Source organism: Protomyctophum bolini (genome assembly GCF_963924005.1).
Source record: "Protomyctophum bolini genome assembly, chromosome: 3".
NCBI lineage: Eukaryota > Metazoa > Chordata > Actinopteri > Myctophiformes > Myctophidae > Protomyctophum > Protomyctophum bolini.
In genome coordinates, this window is record NC_137864.1 from 5,724,003 (window position 1) to 5,746,573 (window position 22,571).

The 22,571-nt window shown below is 43.1% G+C and overlaps 1 protein-coding gene across 1 annotated transcript; it reads right to left on the reverse strand.

The window, feature by feature from the left end:
* Positions 1-1,207: 1,207 nt before the first annotated feature.
* LOC308313320 (arf-GAP with dual PH domain-containing protein 1) lies at positions 1,208-22,312 on the reverse strand. Its single transcript, XM_080760396.1, has 11 exons — positions 21,811-22,312; positions 19,910-20,040; positions 18,464-18,555; positions 14,246-14,328; positions 14,030-14,142; positions 11,629-11,775; positions 11,371-11,454; positions 11,126-11,188; positions 6,924-6,995; positions 1,609-1,840; positions 1,208-1,466 (listed from the first exon to the last, which is right to left on the reverse strand). The coding sequence occupies exons 1-11, from the start codon at positions 21,896-21,898 to the stop codon at positions 1,438-1,440; spliced, it is 1,134 nt and encodes a 377-aa protein (XP_080616522.1). The 5' UTR covers positions 21,899-22,312; the 3' UTR covers positions 1,208-1,437.
* Between the last annotated feature and the right edge of the window lie 259 nt (positions 22,313-22,571).

Genomic DNA, 22,571 nt, shown 5'->3' on the forward strand with positions numbered 1-22,571 from the left:
ACTACACAACTGTGTATAGTATCTGTGAATGGTAAAACAAATGTGGAAAGGTTATTGCTGTATTTGAAAGATGCCACAAGGAGGTGCTGTTAAGACTATCATTTTCATTCACATCAACGTTAAAAGATGCGACGAGATTTGACTGAGAGCCTGCCATCGCACAAATTCCAGCATTTCTCCAAAATGAGTTAAGAGCACAGGCAGACTCTTCACATACTAGAGCATGTCTGAAATAAGGGTGAGAGCTCGAATCGACAGGTAAATATGAAATAAATGCTCAACATGTAGCCAGGTGTAATGTTAAGAGACCACAGAAGTGAACCTTTCAAGCCTGTTTTCTCAACTCGCTGATTTCTGCAAGACATTACTCTATAAGCCATATCTCCAAAACTGGTGGGTCAAACTGAACAACCAATATGTCAATTTGAAGCTATGATTCCCTGCTTTCATATGTCATGAAGAAATACGAAAATTCAAAAAAGTCCAATGGCAGTCCTTCAGTCAAATTTGGTCACAGATTTACATAGTAGTGCTTGAAAATCTCCACAGTATAAACTCCATTATGAATATGTCACAATATTAGGGAAAACAAAAACATCATGAGTCTTTCCATCTGCCCTTTAAAGAAACCACATACTGTAGGCCTATACTGACTGAGATGCAATCTATTTAATGTAAGGCAGGCTGGTGAAGCATTTCATAATAATACATGTAGTGTTTTAGAAGCTAAAAACAAAACTTGTGTAAAAAAAAAAAAAAACCCAAAAGAGAATAAAAATACCTTCAGGGCAACCACTTGAAATCCTTGGAGCTCTTGGAAAATCTTTGGTTTTGTGATTATTGTCACGATTCCAGATATACAGTACTTTTTTTCTAGTTAATTCGTACGGGTATGACATAAAACAATACTAAAATAATCAAGTTAATAATATATGACAAGTAATTGATTATATGTTTCACCAACTAGAACAGGACAGCACTTAATATATATATATATTTATTTTTTTGGCTTTTCTGCCTTTATTGATAGTATCTATCAAGTGGAGACACGCAACGCGCTGTCAGACCATGTGGCATGCGCCTGGACCACTAGGCCACCGGGCGCCCCAGGACAGCACTTTATTCTGACTGAGTCTATTACAATCATTTTGGATAGACTCAATTACTGTCTTTTTTCCCTTTTTCTTTAAGTAAAAACTTCCCTGGGCGACTGAAAAGCACCTTGCCATTAGTTCTCATATAATATTTTAGTTCATGACACGTTGAATCTCTCTTTTGAGCTTCAGTAATAGCAGCCAAACTAGAAACCCACATTCTGTCACATGGTAACATTATGGTAACACTCACAAATATCCAGAAGAAGGGCTTGTGGTAAAATGGAATGGGACCTCTATTGTCAGAGAGGGGCTGGGTTACGAAGAGGTTCTACATCGTCCATTAATGTCTGTGTTTGAAGAGAGCTTCCACTGGAAAACACAAACACACAACACACAATTAGTCAAATTGTTTAAACTTAAGTTATTTAAGCCTTAAAGTGATATAAGGACAGCAGCCAACAGTTATGTGGGTTTAAAAAAAAAACAAAAAAAAAACATGAATATATCTTACTGGTGAAGTCCTGAGGCGACATCTGAGCACTCATGACATCATTGAAGTGCCTCAGCCAATCCTGCTGTTCGCTCTCCGTCTCACAGGTAAACAAGAAGGAGCGGTCGGGTGTCACTATGGTGATGCCATGTTGCCAGGCCCCATTGCAGTTGGTACTAGCAGGCAAGCCAGGAGCAGCGCTGTATCCATGGTCCCTGTGGCCCAGGAACACCTCACCCTTGGCAAAGGCATCCTTCACAAAGGGACAGAGGTGAAGATGAAGTGAGACTGTGAGAGAGGATTAAAACGTAATGTATACTCCATCATGATACAACGCTGTAACGTGTGGAAGATTGCATCACGTTGATGTATTGTTGTGAGCTTGTGGATCTGCTGCGTCCGGGGGGGGGGGGGGTGTTAAACGTTGTCACACAGCGGCATTGTTCGCCACAAATAACTGATTTAAAACAGATATCACTCACTGCCACAGGCAGAGTAATACAAATGATAAGCAAGCTCATATTTACGGTTGGTTTTTCAAGACATCACGATTTATTCGTTTTAAATTTCTTTTTTTTGCGGCTTTCGCCTTTATTTTATATCTTTTATAGAGGGACAGACAGTAGAGGCTGACAGGAAATGGGGGAGAGAGATGGGGGAGTGACATGCAGTAAAGGCCGTCGGGATCGGGAGTCGAACCCGCGGCCACACTGCCAGACTCGAACTAAGGTGGCCAAGGTGCCTGGACCGCTGAGCCACGGCCCAGGCCTATCTTGGGTTGTTTTAAGGGAAATATTTATACATAACAGTTCTATACTGCAGATCATGAATTGAACTCATGAGCGTTTTGTAGCATGTGTGTTTGTTGTTGTCTTTAAAACATGACTTTTCATTACTCTGAATGGGTTTGTCCTGGATTGAAAGAAACAGAGGTTAAGGCCCCTGAATCAGGAACTACAGTACAGGACTGAATAGCACTACTGACGGGACTGAATTCTGCCAGAGTTTGTTCCACTGTTTGTCCTCTTCTCTGTCTCACTCTCAGTGTTCAACTTGCTCTAAAATTAATCTAATTCAAACAGTTTTTAGTGAATATGAAGTTGACTGGATTTAACCTGGGTCTCCTGCACTCCTGCTGAAACAAAACTTGCAAAGTAACGTCACTTTACCTGGGTTACAAATAATAATCCTGTTTAGTGTTTCGTTAGCGCAAATGTGACAAACTAGGGCAGCTTGTTGAGTCGACGCATCTGATCACGAATGCACGTGAAACTATGGCCTCACTCACACCTATACATCTAGCATACAACAATGTTGCATGGTAGATGTAGGCAAGTTGTAGGTGTCATGGCCGCCCCAATGCATTTCCAATGGAAGTCACATGGTTTGATACAACATTTTTGCCTACAAGCTGATGTATGTACATGTTGTATGTGTTTCGACTGCCCCCCTCCCCCTCATACAACACGTTTGTCTCTTCAAACCACGTGACTCCCATTGGAAATGAATTGCGAGCTTGCAACAGTCAACAAAGTCTCATGCATCAGCTATACAACATTCTGTTGTGACAGTGTGAGTGAAGCCTATATGGCTGCGATAAAGATGCCAAAGGAGTTGGCACTGATGTCACCGTTGAGCTGCTGCAACATGGAAGTAGCACAGACTCGAAGTGGTTTATAAACATGACTCATAATACCAACAACCAGGGACAAATCTCACTCGGGTGTAACACCAATGACACAGAACCGTAAGATATGTACAACATACACAGTACATTAAAATCCCCCCAGTCACCCCAGCGATGGATTGTCCACTGTGTTACTTGGTCTGGCAAGTAACACTTGGTCCTGATCCAGCAGGCTCAAAGACCAGTTTCTATCCTCAGGCCATAAAACTTACTAAATCAAACTTGTTGACCTCCCCATTCTTCACCCACACGTTTTCACACCGTCGAGGAAGGTTTTTGAAGTGCCTGCGTTGTTGCTGTGAGTGTTAATTATTAATCTAATTCAAACAGTAGTTAGTGGAAGGTGAAGTGGAAGGTGAGGTAGGCCAGCCTAGACTCATAATACAAAGGAAAAACATGTCGTTTTATGAAAGACCACCACAGACTGAAAGGTTCTGACTAATGTTAATTATGATGTTGTGCAACACTAATTACATTATATAGAACCCATTACAGTGGGTAGTGTAACGGTACACATATTCACATTGAACCGTTCCAATACAGGGCTTTCGGTTCGACATGCACTACGAACTGAAGGTTGTATAATATACATAATATATATATGTATATATGTATATAATATACAACCAGACCGGCTGAAAGACACCTAGATAAGTTCAACAGTAACAGTACCATAAACCAACAGCCAAGGCAAGTTACAACATGCTGCCTGCCCGTGCCACACCGAAACCCACTTCTCCAGTGAGACATGCTGAGAGCGAGGCATGCTACGATTAAACATACAGATAAACAGAAGAGAGCAACAGGTCTGGGTTTTCCCTGTGAATTATTAGGGTGATTGGCAAGAGAGTGCTGGATCAAACAACAAGGTAATGCTGCATCTAGAGCATTCACTTCTAGTCATTTTTACTAGTTACCTAGTTTAACCACCTATTGTGTAAAAAAATAATATATATATATATATATATATATATTTGTACAACTAGTCAACTAGTACCAGCAAGGTCGACTAGTGGATTTACTAGTCGACTAGTTGCTTAATGCCCGCCTGCATCCGATCCCTCTGATCTGCTACATGAGTGTTACATAAGTGAAAACTTCAACCATCACGCCAGCAGGGGGCAGCAGTGGATCATGAGGTAGAGTGGTATAGAATCTCCCCGTGGGTTATAGTGTCCTTGAGCAAATCAATGAATGTAATGCACATTTTAAAGCGCTTTGGAGAAAGGCAACTATACGTTGCACCATTTACTATTATATGCACACACAGAGCAACACCCACACTCATCCCCACATGATTTACGCAGCCATCCAACACGTGCTTCAAAGTAAATCACCATGACAATTGCTATACATTTGCCCCAGATATGACAAATTGTATTGAAAAAAAAAAAGCAGGATTTACCCAACATGCTCAAGACAAAAGAGCCCTTTAACTTTGTCCCCTGAATGAGCCCATCAAAAACAACAACAAAAACAGTTGATTGGTTTATAACTACAATTAGGTTTTAACCCATTTAGGCCTGACTGTATCAGTGGTTCTCAATATTTCATGTCAAGGACCCCAACAAAGAATGTATGTAATTGGCCTCCGACCCCCATCTGAAAATATGTTGTTCCAGGGACCCTCCAGAAGCAAAGATTTGAGTTAAAAACGTTCACTGTGAAAGAATATATTCAAACATTTGGGCCACATTTTCACATTGAAAAAAAAAATAGCTTAGATACTGTATACACAGTAGTAGGCCTACTGTACATTAGAGCCATCTAACTGTTCATTCTGAATCTGCACTGTCTGCCAAACGGTACCAGAGGATCACTTACTGATCCAGGGTCAGGGCCAGATTCTATCCTCACTGTCTGCCAAACGGTACCAGAGGATCACTTACTGATCCAGGGTCAGGGCCAGATTCAGATCCTCACTGTACTGTTGAGGAGACTTGGAAATAACACAATTTGTTTTCCGATCATGTTGTGCTTGTTAAGCACTTTCTCATGAAAAAAAATCAGAAACAGTAAGCAAATTTGGCTGTGTGTGTGTGTGTGTGTGTGTGTGTGTGTGTGTGTGTGTGTGCGCGAGCGAGCGAGTGGGTGCGCATGCACAAATGCGCTGTTGGGCTGGTGTCTAAGTTTGTAAAAGTATCTTCCAAGGCATTGTGTGGTGGTGCATGTGCATGCATGCCTGTATATCTCTGTGAGAATGTACCATCCAGTGGGTGTGTCAGTGTATGCATTATGCATCTCTCTCTCGCTCTGTGTGTGTGTGTGTGTGTGTGTGTGTGTTCATGTCTATCATTCATTCACCATCCTCAATAAATATTCCATGTAAACCACAAGCCCACTATGGTCCTGGTGCTCTAATAGGCACACTGGTGTAAGGGTGATATATACAACCAGCAAATCCCCTTCTTACAATATACAATTATTTCGTGTGTGTGTGTGTGTGTGTGTGTGTGTGTGTGCCCCTGCGTGCGTGCATGTGCGCCCTTATAATGTAGATTGATTGCCTGTGTGTCTGTGTATTTTAGGGGAAAGTGGGTGGGGGGGGGGGGGGTCCATAAGAGAAAAAGCCATGGATCAGATTCAAACCTATAGACACCAACAGGGTGTTGGTCAGCCTGTTTCTGGTATTGAACAATCTTTGGTCTACTGATACTACAGATTATTGACACCTTGGTCAAAACTATCACAAGTTAAAGGAGAATTCCATGCTATAAATAAAAACATTGAATACCCCTGCCCTAAAGACTTCACATTGTGTCTGTGATGCTGTTACTTTGTCAGGTTAAAGGAGAATTCCATGCTAGAAGGCTTTCTTACCTTTATTTGTAGTTGTTACGTCCCCACCAAAGAGGTCCAGGTGTTATTTTGTGCAAAAGCGCATTATTGGCTATTTCCCCTACCATAAGCCCTCAATGAATTGCATTGAATTGAATGGGGCTATGGGGTGTTATGCTAATTCGCTTATTTCCATCGCTCAAAAATCTATATTTTTTGTATATATCCTCTCTTCATAATGTAAATAGTATCCCGAGCGGCACACTTTACTACTTATTTCGATGAAAATAAGCGAATTAGCACAAAAACCCAATACAAAATAGCCAACCCAATGGAAATAGCCAATAATGCACTTTTGCACAAAATAACACCTGGACCTCTTTGTAAGGGACGTAACAACTACAAATAAAGGTAAGGAAGCCTTCTAGCATGGAATTCTCCTTTAACCTGACAAAGTAACAGCATCACAGACACAATGTGAAGTCTTTATAGGGGAGGGGTATTCAATGTTTTTATTTTTTTATCCCACGTTTTCCCCGGTGCCTAAACTGTAATCCTGAGGGCTACTCTCGCCCTCTCTCTCTGCCAACCTGGGGAGAGCCCCGAACTGAGCTCATGCTTCATTCAATGCATGAGGAGTGAGAAAGGCCACTTCTTATCACCTGACAGGGGGGAAGTTTCCCTGGTAGGACGTAGCAAGTGGAAGGAATAGTTCCTTTCCCCTCCATTAGGCTGACCAGGAGGAGGCAGTATAGAGACCAGGAAAACCCACATGTACATGGGGTACAATTGTAAACAATGAATGAATATTCATTAATTAAGTGTGTGTGTGTGTGTGTGTGTGTGCCCGATGTGCGTGAATCTCTCATACCAGGGGATCTTTGAAGTACATGAGCCGTCTACGGTCAAAGGTGAACCATCGTTTCTTGAAGCCTTCCGTATGCTGCAAAAGAGAGAGACAGAGAGAGAGAGAGAGAGAGAGAGAGAGAGAGAGAGAGAGAGAGAGAGAGAGAGAGAGAGAGAGAGAGAGAGAGAGAGAGAGAGAGAGAGAGAGATGGGGCGTAGTTTAGCCTTCATTGTTATGGTCTAATTTCACAGTCTGTTCATAAAATTGTACTGTACCAACCAAATCAGTAAGTGGTCAAAATGACATGTCATCCTCCTATCTCTATTCTTCCTAAACTCCCCTGAAAACGGATGGAGCCAGAATGGGGGAAAAAAAGAAGACAATAATAATTACACAGTTTAAATGTGACAATAAAGCATCATTAGAGCACCAGAAGCTTTAAAGTGAAATAAATCAAAGTACCATATTAAAAAAAAAAAAAAGTGCTTTGAAAACAGAAAGCAAAAGCAAATGTTGGCATAAGGGTGGTGCTATAGAGCGCAGCAGTCCCGCCCCCTTTCAGAAAAGCGAGTGGCCCAGGAAATGAAACCCCAATGCATTTTTCCATCGGCACTTCGAATATAATTTATTTAAAGACGGTTACGCCGCGGACAAAGCCAATTCGGATCATGACAAATCATGACAATGAACACAATGTTTTGGGACGATCAAATCATTAGAAAGAAGAAAATAAAGGCAGGAGACAACACTATTTGTTTTGTTTTTCGTCTTATAAATTATTTGATCGTCCCAAAACATTGTGTTCATTGTCATGATTTGTCATGATCCGAATTGGCTTTGTCCGCGGCGTAACAGTCTTTAAATAAATTATATTCGAAGTGCCGATGGAAAAATGCATTGGAGTTTCATTTTCTGGGCCACTCGCTTTTCTGAAAGGGGGCGGGACTGCTGCGCTCTATAGAGGAAAGGCCATGGTTGTCGCCAGAATTACTAGGGTTTATCCATAAATCTGCGCGCTGGATTATGATGAGATGTCATTTTTGTGTGAGATTTTGGCTTTTCTTACTAGAGGGTCACTCAAATAGTTAGGCGGATCACGAAAGCGTTCAGCAAGTTTGACAGTAATCCACCCATTTAGTTATCCTGTTCAAAAGTGAAAAAATCTTATCCTAGAGCTTATTTTCTATTCTCCCAGACGCAGCGAGAATGCATTCTCCGGCAATGAGACGCGGGCGGCGCTGACGGATGGGGGAGGAGGGGGCCGGCAGCCGCCGGAGTAGGCGGATGGATTATGACAGCTCCGTTCCGCTGCTCTGTCAATCCGCTCGGCAGCCGCGCTCCAGACGCCGCTAAACTGCCGCTAACCGCCGCAGCGCTGCCGGGGAGGAGGGGCGGCATCTGCCGGGGGGGGGGGGGGGGGGATTATGTCACTCCACGGCCACTCCGTCTCGCGGCCGCCGCAACTGCCAGTTAACCCATTCTGACCTGAGATCAGATTCATACGAGGTTTCCACTGGACACACACTGGTCTGATTAACCCATTCTGACCTGAGATCAGATTCTAAAAATGTCAGTCGTTCTTCGATTTTTCAAAAATAGCAGACCTACAAGCTCGTAGCGCGCCACCGAGTGGCGCTATTTTTCAATAGCTAAAGCATAACATGATGCTAACACCAAAATGGGTTCCCGTTCAGAATGGGTTAACAGCCGCGGAGCTGCCGGGGGAAACTGGGGGGGGGGGGGGATTATGACAGAATATGATACTCAACTGCCGCTCGCTTCCGCGGCAGTGCGTTGGTCCGACATGCTTGAGTTTAGGGTTAGGGTTTAGGTTTTAGGGTAGAGTGTCGGACGGATGCCGCCGAGAAACACTACCGCCTGCCGCGGGTGTTTTCCGCGGCCGATATTCTCTCATCACTATAATAATCATATTTAATTGTATTCAAATACCCTTTTATATAATGTGTAATTCTCTTAATACTCTTTAACGTTTTGTGTAAAGCACTTAGACTTGCCTGGTTGGGTGAAATGTGCTAAATAAATAAACGTGCCTTTGCTGGAGGAGAGGCCTTGGGGTCTCTCCACACTCTATACAGAGCATGAACATTCCATGGCTATCCACTCAATGGTGAAAAAAAAAGTACAAAAGAGATAACATGACAAAATACAGACTGTGTGGCTAGATTTGGCTCATTGTTGAGAATCTACAGTTATGTTGTTTGGAATGGAAAGGAATGTGGGGTGCGTGGTGAAAGACAAAATTCTACTACTTCCAAGTTACATCAAGTGAAGAGAATTAATAATATTAGTGTTTTCAAATCCAAAGTCAGAATATCGTAGATGCTGTAGCCTATAGGGTGTTTCAGATGGTATACTATAATTACCGGTATTCCTTGCGCGACATGCGTGCGTATATGCTATACGCTCGCGCGTGGTCATTGGTCATTTGTTTTCTTTTTTTCAAATACTACGTATACTGTATATAGTAGTACTGTAGCGTATAATGGTAGACTGCACCACTGAATCTACCGTAAGACATTATGACTGCAGATTCACTCCCCATCTTTTACCGCAGTCTGAAAACCTCCTTCCTTCATTTCTTATTGCTTATTTAGATTAGGTGCAGTAGTTAGTTTAGGCAGTTTTTGGTTTAGACTAGTCATTGGTTAGACCAGACATTAGACCTACAACTACAACCTATCTCAAACCCTCACCCTAACCCTAACCTCCCACGGGGGAAGCACACCTAGACCTAACCTTAACCCATGTCTAACCAATGACTAGTCTAAACTAAGTATGCACCCCCTAGTTATGTTATTCAGATATACAGTATACAGTAACTAGTTCCCATAATGATATTGTACAACTCTGTGTGCTTGTCCACAGATGGCAAGTTTATTATTTAGAAAATGTGTACAGTAATTTGCATAACATTCTTGTTTTCTTAGCACTTAAATTAACCTAACCACTTGCATTGTTATTTGATTAGGGTGCATTCCCCTTACTCTGAAATTGCACTAAATGCCAAAATTGTAAATTGTATACGAGCCTCAGGTACGTACATTTGCTATTTCTTCTCATTATAATTTGTTTCTAAACAGCTACGGTTTAAATGGCGAGGATATTCATTAATCAATGCACCAACGGCTGGCATATTGTTCTCATAAAAATGTTTGATATTCTTGTTGTGGCATCATTTTGGGCACGAGTCACGACACCCTCGGCAAATATGTCAAATACGAGAGGATATGAGAGGAAATTAATTATGGCATCCATTTAGCAAACAGTCGGTTTGTGATTCCTTTCATCTCTCACCCTGACAGACGAATACAATCAGAGCCTGTGAGTGTGTGAGTGTGTTTGTGCGTGTATCATTTTGAGTGTGAGAATCTTGTCTGAGTCTTGTGTGTTCGTGTGCGTGTGTGTGCGTGCGTGTGTGTGAGAGACCGTGCACACACACACACACACACACATGCATGTGCTTACCTGTATGCACATTTGTAGACATGGTTGTGTGTGTGTGTCTACGTCACATTTTTGTACCAATATGAATGCATGCCTTGTCTCTGTGTCTGCTTACACGCCTACCACTATAGCATGCCTTTATGCTCACATACCCACTTCTGTGTGTGTGTGTGTGTGTGTGTGTGTGTGTGTGTGTGTGTGTGTGTGTGTGTGTGTGTGTGTGTGTGTGTGTGTGCGTGTGTGTGTGTGTCTGTGCGTGCGTGCGTGCGTGTGTGCGTGCGTGTGTGTGTGACTGTCAACCAGACACCGATAAGGATTAAGCCTATGCTGCACTGTAAGCCTTTGATTCCACCTGAGACAGACAGACACCCAGGTCCTAGCTAGCTGCCAGTCAAATGTGTCGGTGCCTTGACTCCTAATTCATTAGAGGCCGAGAGCCTGAGAGCAAGCCTGAAGGCTGGGATGGGAGGTTGGCTGAGGAGGGAAATGTATTGTCGTTGTTGCAGAAGTAAATCCTTCACATTGAAACAGACCTGATATCTGGTACTGGGGGTTAAAGTTTGAGTTGAGTTGAAAGAAAGCTTTTTTTTTTACAACAAAAACAAAACATCTGGAGATATATTCCAAACTATATTTATGTACTGTACCTCTGTGTTCTCTCTCTCTATCTGTGTGTCTGTGCATGTGTGTGTGTGTGTGTGTGTGTGTGTGTGTGCGTGCGTGCGTGCGTGTGTGCTCGCGTGCGTGCGTGCGTACTTTACCCTGGGGCCTGTCTTTTCCATGTAACCTTCCTTCACAAAGTTCCTTGTCAATTTGGGCATGAGCTTAAACACAAGAAGCAAACATGAAAGCCGATACAGAATCTTAAAACCAATACTTATATAATATAGTAGCACATACTGTATATATAGTTATTAGTTATATACAAAATAGATGTTGTCTGTGCGTGTGTATGTGTGCGTGCATGTGTGTGTGTGCGCGCGAGCGCGAGCGCGCGTGTGGCTACCTCTGCGTCTGTAGCTCCGGGGAAGGCGCAGCTTAGATAGTGAAGCTGGACAGCCCGGATCGAATTAAACCAGTCTACTATCTCCTAATAGAGAGAGAGAGAGAGAGTGTGACAGGAGAGACAGGTAGACAAATAAATCATGTTGGGTGTTAAGCATCGACATGCATGACCCCATCACTGTCACACACCAACACACACACACACACACACACACACACACACACACACATACACACACACACAGCAGCAGCAGCGGACCTTGCCAGCTTCGTGGTAGAGGAACATGTTTCTGGTGCTGTAGTCTTTGATGTAGGTTATCTGCAGGCCGTTGGGGTTTCCTATCTTCTCTGGCTGGAAGGTAGCATTGATGGAGTCCACTTTGATCACTGCCTTAGGCTCCTTAGCCTGGGGGGGGGGGGAAGAGAAGATGGGAGAAGATATAGTGTGTGTGCACGCAGGGCCAGGTCTAGCTTTTATGCTGCCCCGGGCCTAGGCGAACCCTCCCTTTCAGCACCCTAACACACAAGTTATGCATTCCAGCCCGCTCCGAGTCCCCTGTACTTCTGACTACACAGTAGTCTAGTGACTGTGTAGGTTAACGAATTCCTCTCAGAGCAGCCCTCACCAACGAGGTCAATTGACACAAACGGTGATGTGACAACATGCAAAAACATGCACCCTAACCCCTAACCTGAACATTTAGGAATGTTGCAGTGCAGCATGTTGTGTGTGATCCTGTAAGATCTGCCTTTGGTGACAAAGTATAAATTTAACCCATTAAGGGCGGGAACCCCCGTTGGTGTTTTAAGCATTACGTTATGCTTTATCTATTGAAAAAACCTCATAGCGCGGCACTCGGTGCCTCGCTATGAACTTGTAGGTATTTTTGAAAAATCGTGAAAATGTGATGCAAATCTTTGAATATATATTCTTTCAGAGCCAACGTTTTTAACTCAAATCTTTGTGTCTGCACTGTCTGGAGGGTCATATTTTCAGATGGGGGTTGGCGGCCAATTACATATATTTTTGGGGGGGGTTTTTTCAGATAACCGTCAGCATTTAGAAGGCATGTGTAGAATCGTTCCCGGGTCAAAAACGGGTTAAGCATTTTGCCATGTATATGAATTATAAGGCCTATACAATATCCCCAGCTGTATTCTTTATGCACGGTGTAGGAGCCGTGATGCGTTTGCATTCTAATGTGCTATTATGATTGACGTAAGGTATGTCACTTTAATGGGCACTGCACAGGTAGTGGGCGTGTCACCGGGGCTGGGGCGCTGCCACTCTACTTTCATGGCGTTTACCTGTCACTTGGGTGAGGGAAGTTGGGACAACTGTTGTGACTTACGTGTGGTGACTGAATAAACGATAAAACGTACAGCTGGAATGGACCTGAATGCATTGCGTGAGCGTCATACAAGCGTCTCTTTACTCTCATGGGTGTCCTTGAAATTAAACAGTTTGAGAACCAACTCCTTTAAGCCATAGGCGTTAATTTAAATTGAAGTGGAGACTGGAATCCCAGTAGATTTGGGTTCATGAATAAACATCTTAAGGGGGACATAAATCGGCGCAGAGCTCTTTAGCTGAGGCGTCACCTGGAGTTACAACTGGATACTTTATGCCTCTGGGATCCTTTTTGCAAAAAAGCGACCCAATGTACCGGCTTAAGAACAACCAGGAATGTTGTGCTGCTTGATTGCATAAGTAGATATAGCTCACACCAAAGGCATCTACAGTAGAATACACACTTATACTGATATAATGTAGGCCTACACAAGATATAAACAAACAGACACACGACTGTTACGTGTTACGTGTTTAAAATAGAACTTCAAGTTGACTTTAGACTAATTTCCATTGACTACTTTCATTTCCGAGCCTAAACCCTAACCCTAAACGTAGCCGTTACCGCTACATGTCTAATCTTAACCTTAACCATTAAAGTCCTAAACTTGAAAAGTCTCTTGACAAAGTGGGGGACCAGCACTATGTCCTCACTTTCCAAATTCATCGTCATCTTTCCATTGTTCACACCCACCTCAACCAAACAGTTCTACTGTGACAGAGAAAGTTGTGGTTCTCCAAGTGGTTTGGCTGGTGTAAAGTTTGGTAACTCAACCATACAGTGAGGAAGGTGACTGTTAGGTGAACTTGTCTGAACACGCTAGGCCGGTATGTGTGTGTGTGTGTGTGTGTGTGTGTGTGTGTGGCATGCATCTGGTGTCTATCTGTGTGCATGTGCATGGATGGGTGTGTATGACGGGGGAGGAAGACGATTAAAGTTAAATGTGGACATAGTTACTTGTGCACTGTGATTATAAGGTTTCAGGTTTGTGTGTGTGTGTGTGTGTGTGTGTGTTACTGTGTGTGTGTGTGTGTGTGTGTGTGTGTGTGTGTGTGTGTGTGTGTGTGTGTGTGTGTGTGTGTGTGTGTGTGTGTGTGTGTGTGTGTGTGTGTGTGTGTGTGTGTGTGTGTGTGCGCGCGCGTGCGTGCGTGCGCGTGCGTGTGCATGTGTGTTTTAAATGCCTCAAAGGGTGTTTGCAATTAAGGTACCGGGTGTGAGTGTGTATGTGTTCTGTGTGTGTGTGTGTGTGTGTGTGTGTGTGTGTGTGCGAGTGTGTGTGTGTGTGACCACATGAAAACGGGGACCTACGTCATATTTGGTGAAATACTTCAGAGTCCCCTCCCTCTCTGAGAGGACAAATCGTCTGTTGAAGAACTGGCCGTTGTCCCGCCCCCTTTTCATCAGCATGTCATCTTTTAGTCCTGTAGGAAATCATAAAAGTGAGCATAGTTCTAAGCGTGTGTGTGTGTGTGTGTGTGTGTGTGTGTGTGTGTGTGTGTGTGTGTGTGCTTGTGCCGCACCCACCTTCCTCGTATACTAGTTTATTCCCAGGGTCTGTAAACTCTTTCCTCTCGTACTTTGCCCTTATCCACTGCTCTTTCAACACCCTGTTTTCACACACACACACACACACACACACACACACACACACACACACACACACACACACACACACACACACACACACACCAGGAAGAGAGAGAAAAGTCAACAATATGGATTGCTATTTGCTCATAGCTCAGAAAAGCTTAGCCTCAAACAAAGAAGTCTATACGTGTGTGTGTGTGTGCGATCGTGCTGCTATTTTCTCTGATGAACTCAAGTGTATAAATGTGAAAAGTCTGAAAACTATTGAACCCTACCATTTACAAAATGCCAGCCACAGTTATTTGATTTTCTTGTTCCTCCAAAACCTCTGGAAGCGTTCCAAGTACTGTACTGTTCTTTCCTCTCGCGTCCAGCTTCTGTTTTGCTCCATGACTTGTTTTCAAACTCGCAGGTCATTTGGCAGCGAAAGGGAAGTCAGTGTTTTGCTGGCATGAAATCTGTCAAATATCAATATCAATGGAGAACTATCATACTGTGTTTTGTTTACAGTACTGAATATTGTGGATGTTGTTGTGCCAACATGTACTGTAGGTAAAGTCAGTGGAAATCACTGACTCTGCTATTATGGCCCCAGAGGCCAAGTACTAGTCAATATTATATACAGCTGACAAGAAGTACTGATCCTATCCATGATATTCAGAGAGTAATGCTTCAATTTAAAGCAATGTGGAAATTAGTTAAACGGGATGCTGTGTGCGTGGTTGTTTTCAATGGCTAATTGTGCACCGAACTCTCGGGGACCAGCAAGCCCTGCAGAGGGTGGTGCGGTCAGCCGAGTGCGCGCGCGTGTGTGTGTGTGTGTGTGTGTGTGTGTGTGTGTGCGTGCGTGCGAGACTCTTACTAAGAGTTTCCTAATTGGGCTCTCACAGAAGACAGACTGGCTGTGAGAGGCTCTAACAAGCACTGTCTGTTCCTCTCTAAGAGGGCAGAGAGGTCATCTCCACCAATATGTTCATCTCCTGCTCTCCCCCCTGCCAGTGTGTCATCACTCCACCACTACCTTCTCTTTTATTATTATTATCGCTTATATTCCTCTATATACTCTCTCTCTCTTTCTCTCTCTCTCTCTCACACACACTCGTCATCGTCATCGCGTGCACGCATCCGCCTGAGAAGGGACAAGGGACTGCTGGGTGAGCGCTGGCGCTTTGAAATGGGGGGTCAGATCAACATATGGAATTAATTCTGTACTGGCCATATATGGAGCGTGTCTTGCGTGTTCAGGGTTTGATGAGGCCAGATCAACATATGGAATGTCACAACAGGTCAGCTCCATATATGGAGATCTAAAGGGTTGATATTGATAACATCAGGGATCTCCATCCCTGATGATGTGACCATGACCATATATGGTCATGCCTGGTTGTGACGGACTAACTAACTGACTGACGGGAAATGCACGTTTTCATAGTAAATGCTAACTGTGGTTGCAATTATATGTCGTCACTGTCCAGAGGACACCACTTGACTCCATTTCTGAGCTCCACTTCGGGTAATTCGGGTAAAGTGGTGATGATATAATTACACATGTAACTATCAATATACAAAGTCAGAATACCAACTTTGATGAGGCAGTATTGCTTTGTTTTAAAAAAAATATATAAGGTTTTCTGAAAATGTTATATATTATTATTATATATTTTGGACCTAGGAGTCCCCAAAGCAGCTCCATATATGGGCACAAGTTGGACCACGCCATCACACACATGTCACCATGACTCAGCCATAACCATATAAGGAGTCCCCAAAGCAGCTCCATATATGGGCACAAGTTGGACCACGCCATCACACTCATGTCACCATGACTCAGCCATAACCATATAAGGAGTCCCCAAAGCAGCTCCATATATGGGCACAAGTTGGACCACGCCATCACACTCATGTCACCATGACTCAGCCATAACCATATAAGGAGTCCCCAAAGCAGCTCCATATATGGGCACAAAAGCGTGACACACGGACAGACAGACAGACAGACATGATCTGCTAGGTCTCATAGTAAGTGCTCACTGCGTTCGCAATAATATAATTCTAAATAAAATATGTTGTTCAGTATATCTGTATTGACGATGAAAAATGTGCCATGTTGTGCAGTGATATAGAAAAAGTGCGATGCGTCGCGATGCATCATAGAATCGAATCAATTGTTACCTGGTGAATCGTAATCGAATTGAGGCGTGAGCGCTGTGCCAATGCATACCTCTAATATCCATATTTAAAATGTTTGTGCGATCAAAATTGAGGCGTTTGGAACTTTCTCCATAGAAACATTAAACAAAGCTTTTAAACACCTCAAACAATCAACAGCATAGAGATTCCTCGTAAAGAAAATGCAAAATGTCTATTCAATGAATGACTGTAAAGGTTTAAAATCTGATACATGGACAACAGTGTGTCAGAAGATGGTGCCATACTGCAATTGCAGGCATTGAACCAGACTTGAGCACACACACACACACACACACACACACACACACACACACACACACACACACAAGTCACACACACACACACACGCACACACACACACACACACTATAAATGATGGATTACCTAAGTACCTTGTTGAACCTGACTACTGCTTCTCTGCAGTTGGATGTAACTTGAGCATACAGTATTACAGTGTTAAGCCTTGAGAACCAGTTTAAAAACGTCGGATCAAAATGATATGGTTTAGGAGACAAGAAATTGTCACCTTGTTTCCTCATACCAAACTCTTGCCTCGCCTGAGAGTGATCTGGTCACATTAAAGAAGGATGAGGGACACCCAGGGGGACATGAAAGGAAAAAATGTGTAGCAGTATGGGGGTGCATACTTAGTTTAGACTAGTCATTGGTTAGACATGGGTTAAGGTTAGGTCTAGGTGTGCTGCCCCGTGGGAGGTTAGGGTTAGGGTGAGGGTTTGAGATAGGTTGTAGTTTTAGGACTAATGTCTGGTCTAACCAATGACTAGTCTAAACCAAAAACTGTCTAAACTAAGTACTGCACCCGCAGTATGTAGGTGTAGTTGTAGAAGTCATTCTTAGGCAATCAGGATGAAATATGCGAAACCGGAGGTCCAGATTGATGTGTACCGATTTACGTGACGTTTGGACAAAAGGAGAAAAAAATTCTGCCTCCTGAAAAAATAAAAAGGCCAAACCTTTGCCTCCACCGATGAATACAGTTATACTGTAGGTAAAAATCACACACGTGTGAACTGAGGGGCATAGTATTTAGCCAGATGATGTCTTGCATTGTCATTACAACAAGCATTAAAGTCCATAGACTTGGCTGGCACAAACGTGCCAGCACAAGTGAGCACCGCTCACTTCACACTAGTTTTCTTAACTAGTCAACTAGTACCAACAAGGTCAACTAGTGGATTTACTAGTCGACTAGTTGAATAGTCGACCAGTTGCTTAAAGCCCTAATTGGAGGGGCTAGCGCCCCTCAGAAACGTGACTCAGCCTGTTACAGTGTCACAGCCATGAGGCTGATTTGAAACATGTAGGATGGCATTTTCTTCCTTGGCCTAGTCGGAATGCGCGCGCACAATTTCACAGCAATCGGACGCTGCCGTGTTCATGAATGATGACAAAATGGAGCACTCCTGCAAACCTTTTACGCCAATCTTAGCCAATCAGACGTGATGTGAAAGACTTGGGGCAGAGGTTCTGCTCTGGCCTCCAGGGAGTTCACGGTTTCAAATAGTTCGGGCCAACAGCGGGACAAGAGGTGAGCGTGCTTTTGCATGTGGCAGCCCCTGAGCTATGGAACAACCTCCCCCCCTCCCATATTAGAGCTTTCAATGCTATCTGATTTGAACCTGTTTAGGCATTCCTACTATCCATGCCTCACGCTGGTTTTTATATGCTATGTTTTTTCTTCGCTCTGTTTGAAGTATTTTGCTTTTGTTGTGAAGCACTCTGGTCAACTCTTGTTGTGTCAATATGTGCTATATAAATAAAGGTTGATTTGATTTGATTCGACACAGGGGTACAGATGAGGTAATAATGTGAGGGACTTTGCAAAAATAAGAGCTTCACCGATACACACACACATGCACCCACCCACAATACATAATCATCTTTGTTTAATGTACATTTTCGGTGTGTGAGTGTGCGTGTGGCCGTGTTGCCATGGTCACTTACTGGCAGTCTCTGTGGGTAGGTTTGTAGTAGTAGACAGGGACCGCTGCTTCATATTTATTCTTCATCAAGTTGTTTCCATTCTGTGCCATGAACTGTCATGCATAAACACAGAGAGAGAGAGAGAGAGAGAGAGAGAGAGAGAGGGAGAGAGAGATATGAACAGAGAGAAAAGGTCAATGTAAGATAAATGTCAGGTAGACTCACAGTGACATTACACAGCTAAATTTAAAAAGGTGCAACAGTAGGACTAGCTTAAATTCTACAAATACCAGTTTTCAGTAGTGAGGCATGATGATACAACCCTAAACAAAATGGTTCATCTTCTTGTCACTTGTCACAGAATTACAAACCTCTAAAGGTCTGTTTGGAACACCCTCAAGGTTGCTTGAGGGTCAACAGTAGGACCCTCAAGGTTACTTGAGGGTCCCCACTTTGATAACCACTACTTTATTGTATGATAGAGAAGGGCACATCTATCATACTGGGCAAGAGCAAAATGGACTAGAGGAAGATAAAGGTGAGGTTCACTATCACTTTTGTGTCAGAGAAAAGATTATAAACTGTAAGGTAAAATGGAAGGTATTGACTGAGTCCCTCAAGGACAGTACAGCCGTCAGTCCTAGGATACAGATACGAATACAATAGAGCGCCGCAGAGACCCGGAAAATAAATCCCCGTTCATTTTCCTCCTAGACCTTTCAGAAAGTATTTATTTAAAGACGTTTACGCCATGGACAAAGCCAACTCTTGTCGTGACAAATCAGGACAACAAACACAATTTTTCGGGCTGAACAAATAATTAGAAAGAAGAAGAAAACGGCAAGTTACAACACTTTTTTGTTGTTGTTTTTCTTCTTTGTAATTATTTGTTTGGTCCAAAATATAGTGTTTGTTGTCATGATTTGTCACGACAAGAGCTGGCTTTGTACGACGCTTATAAGGTCTTTAAATAAATACGTTTTGAAATGTCTATGGGAAAAATGCATTGGGAACTATTTCCTGGGCCTGGCGTCGTCATGAAAGGGGGCGGGACTGCGACGCTCTATAAGATAACGTGTATATGCTAGACAAATATGATATTAGACAAAACTAGGACAACAAAACATCATTCAAGCATTCTTATTCATATTTACAACAACGTATTAATATACAACTATATTGTTATTTGCACATTAAGTTAATATTAATATCCGTAACAAATCAGCTAGATTCGAATATGAATGGAACATTCATTATAGCAGTGCAAGGCACAAATTAACTCTATTGTTTTAATTGAGAGGAGGACATGTGGAAAAACTGACATAACATTTTCACAATGTAAGATTCAGGTTAAAGGACCACTTCACCACTTTTCAATAGGTCAAAAGTGGTGAAGTGGTCCTTTAAATGTTATGCTGGGGCTGTCCGTGTGATGAGATGAAGTGCCACATTCCTCCAGGGTCTCACCTCCACCTCGTGGTCTTCCCAACGAGACAGACTCAGGGACTTGACCTTGCCGACGTCAGGAATGTTACGGTGGATCCCAGAGCACGCCAGACAAATGAACACCCCCAGCGAGCAGGAACCCCACTCTGGGTCTGAGAGTGGAGACAGGAGGCGTTGGTGAAGGATGGGGGAACGGAGTACAGGTTGGTTGGAGGAACCAGGAAGGCATAGGAGGGGAAGACATGTCGGGAAGGGGAGAGAAATTAAAACAGGGAAAGCATCTGTGACATTCATTACTTAACCCATTTAGGCCTGACGTAGAAATAAAAAAAAAAGTTTTCTAAATTCTGACAGTTTTCTGAAATTAATACCTCATATTTCTGTATCAGTGCCAGTGGTGCTCAATATTTAATGTCAATGAGCCCAAAAATGATATGTAATTGGCCGCCAACCCCCATCTGAAAATATGTTGTTCCAGGAACCCCTGGCAAAGATTTGAGTTATAAACGTTCCCTCTGAAAGAATATATATTCAAAGATTTGTGCTGCAATTTTTCAAAAATAGCAGACCTACAAGCTCGTAGCGTGGCACTCGGTGCCGCGCTACGAGCTTGTAGATCTGCTGAAACACCAAAAATTTGGTTAGGCACTTTAACCATTATTTCGGCCTCAGGTCCTACTAACTATACTATGGTAATGCAAGCAACAATAAATTGGTTAAATTAATTATCCGTCTGAAATATGGGTGAATAATTTACTTTTTTGAGTGTTAAAATGCTCATAATGACAATATAATTGCAGGAAAAGACAGAAATATGCACGTAGGAACTACTGTAGGTAGAAGACTGCACAAAACAAGCACCGACAGAATGAGTCCAAATCTGTGAAGTTGACTGCCTCGAACATGCATTCCTCCAACTCTTGAGAACTATTTTCTTTGGCTTGACCACGCCTGTCTTATCTCTGAGTGCTCTGCAGTGTGTGTGTGTGTGTGTGTGTGTGTGTGTGTGTGTGTGTGTGTGTGTGTGTGTGTGTGCCTAGTGCCATCTATAATAAATAATATTTCATGTCAGAGATGAATTGAGCCCTAATTCTAGCAGAATTAAGCATTAGGGCTATATATGGACCAGAGCTATAGTAGTGCATATTGCAGTAGCCTACTGTGGGCCTATAGTGTTGAATAGTTATTCTTTGTGCTTCAGATTCACTTGATTATTGACAGTTCTGATGCATTGCAGGGCGATTCACTTTGAATCAACAGTACTAGTGGTAGGCCTACTGCATGGCAGATGCTGACTGTCTGTCATGATACAATATAGCCTAGGACAAGAATGATAACATCATCCTGCGTCTGTACAAAATTGAACAGATATCCTACCAATGCTGCCATATAATGGTAATTATAGCATACAGCTACAGGTGTGTGTGTGTGTGTGTGTGTGTGTGTGTGTGTGTGTGTGTGTGTGTGTGTGTGTGTGTGTGTGTGTGTGTGTGTGTGTGTGTGTGTAGCTGCTACACACACACACAATGTAACACAATGAGTAAATTGGATTGGGCCTGATTTGAACAGGGATTTCCACCGTTTTGCTAGGGTGGGGGCGGGGGGCATAAAGTGCATGTCAATGCTTGCTTGCTCCCCTTGGGGGGTGTAATGTTTTATTTTTTAAGTAACTTCTGTAGGCTAAGCTTCTGCAAAGGAAGCTTCGGCCTAAACCGAAAATACAGTAATCATAAAACGTTAAGCATTATTGATTCTGATGGCACCATCAGTCGATCAGTGTGTGCCTTAAAAGTGGAGCCAGACGATCACCCTCTGCGAACGTCGAGTGACGTATACAATGATGTAGCCTACGGTCGGTTGTAACTGTGCAAACTGACGCTTTGTGATCGATATGAGCCGTAGGAAGTTAACTTTAAACTTACCAGAAGCTCCACAGTCTGCGCAAGCGTCATTGCCGGGATTGTGGAGAATCTCTCTCAGCGCGCGAGTTGACCTGTCGTGTCCAGACATTTTAAATTGTGTTTTCCCTTTTGGTTTCTACGAAGAGGAGAAGGATGATGACCGTACGGTACGGCTGCAGCAGCAGGGCCTGTAAAAGGTGTGTCTGCTCTGGCACTAGACTAGTTGACTGACTCCCCCACTGACGGCTTGTGGGCAAGTCAACACAGGTATACGCGCAGACAGACAGACAGGACGGGGGAGTAGCTGTAGTGTAGGCTGTAGGCAGCTGTGTCTCGCAAAGCAAAAATAGAAAAGCCTCAGTCAAGCCTGGTCAAAAGGAGTTCAGAGAAATGTCCATCCTTATTGGCCTCGCTCGTTTTCCGTGCCGTATCCAAACATCAAAATTATATAAGAACGTCTTGCCGAGATCTCTGTCCGAACCGGAATCACCTTGCACTGCAGCACCGGGTCTATCTGTGTGGGGGACTGTCTGAAACCTTACACTGAGTCGGAAGTAACAAGCAGCAGTTGTTCAAACTTGCTTTTCCGCATAATTGTGGGTTAGGTTAGGCTGCTCTGCTCTCAAAGCAACCTTTACAAGTTGTGTAGCCTGCGCTATTTTTGGAAAACAGTTAATTGGAATTGGAAATGTGTTTCTACTCCCCGATGTATTACACTATGTATAAATTAGGCCTACTTTATTCAGTGAGAGAATCAAAGTCTAGTTTGAAGAAAAAACTGA

Coding starts and splice junctions, on each gene's coding strand:
- LOC308313320 (XM_080760396.1), bottom strand. CDS start 21,898: ATGTCTGGACACGACAGGTCAACTCGCGCGCTGAGAGAGATTCTCCAC. Junction 11,455..11,628: donor TCTACCACGAAGCTGGCAAG/GTCCGCTGCTGC, acceptor TCTCTCTATTAG/GAGATAGTAGACTGGTTTAA. Junction 6,996..11,125: donor TGGAAAAGACAGGCCCCAGG/GTAAAGTACGCA, acceptor TCTCTTTTGCAG/CATACGGAAGGCTTCAAGAA.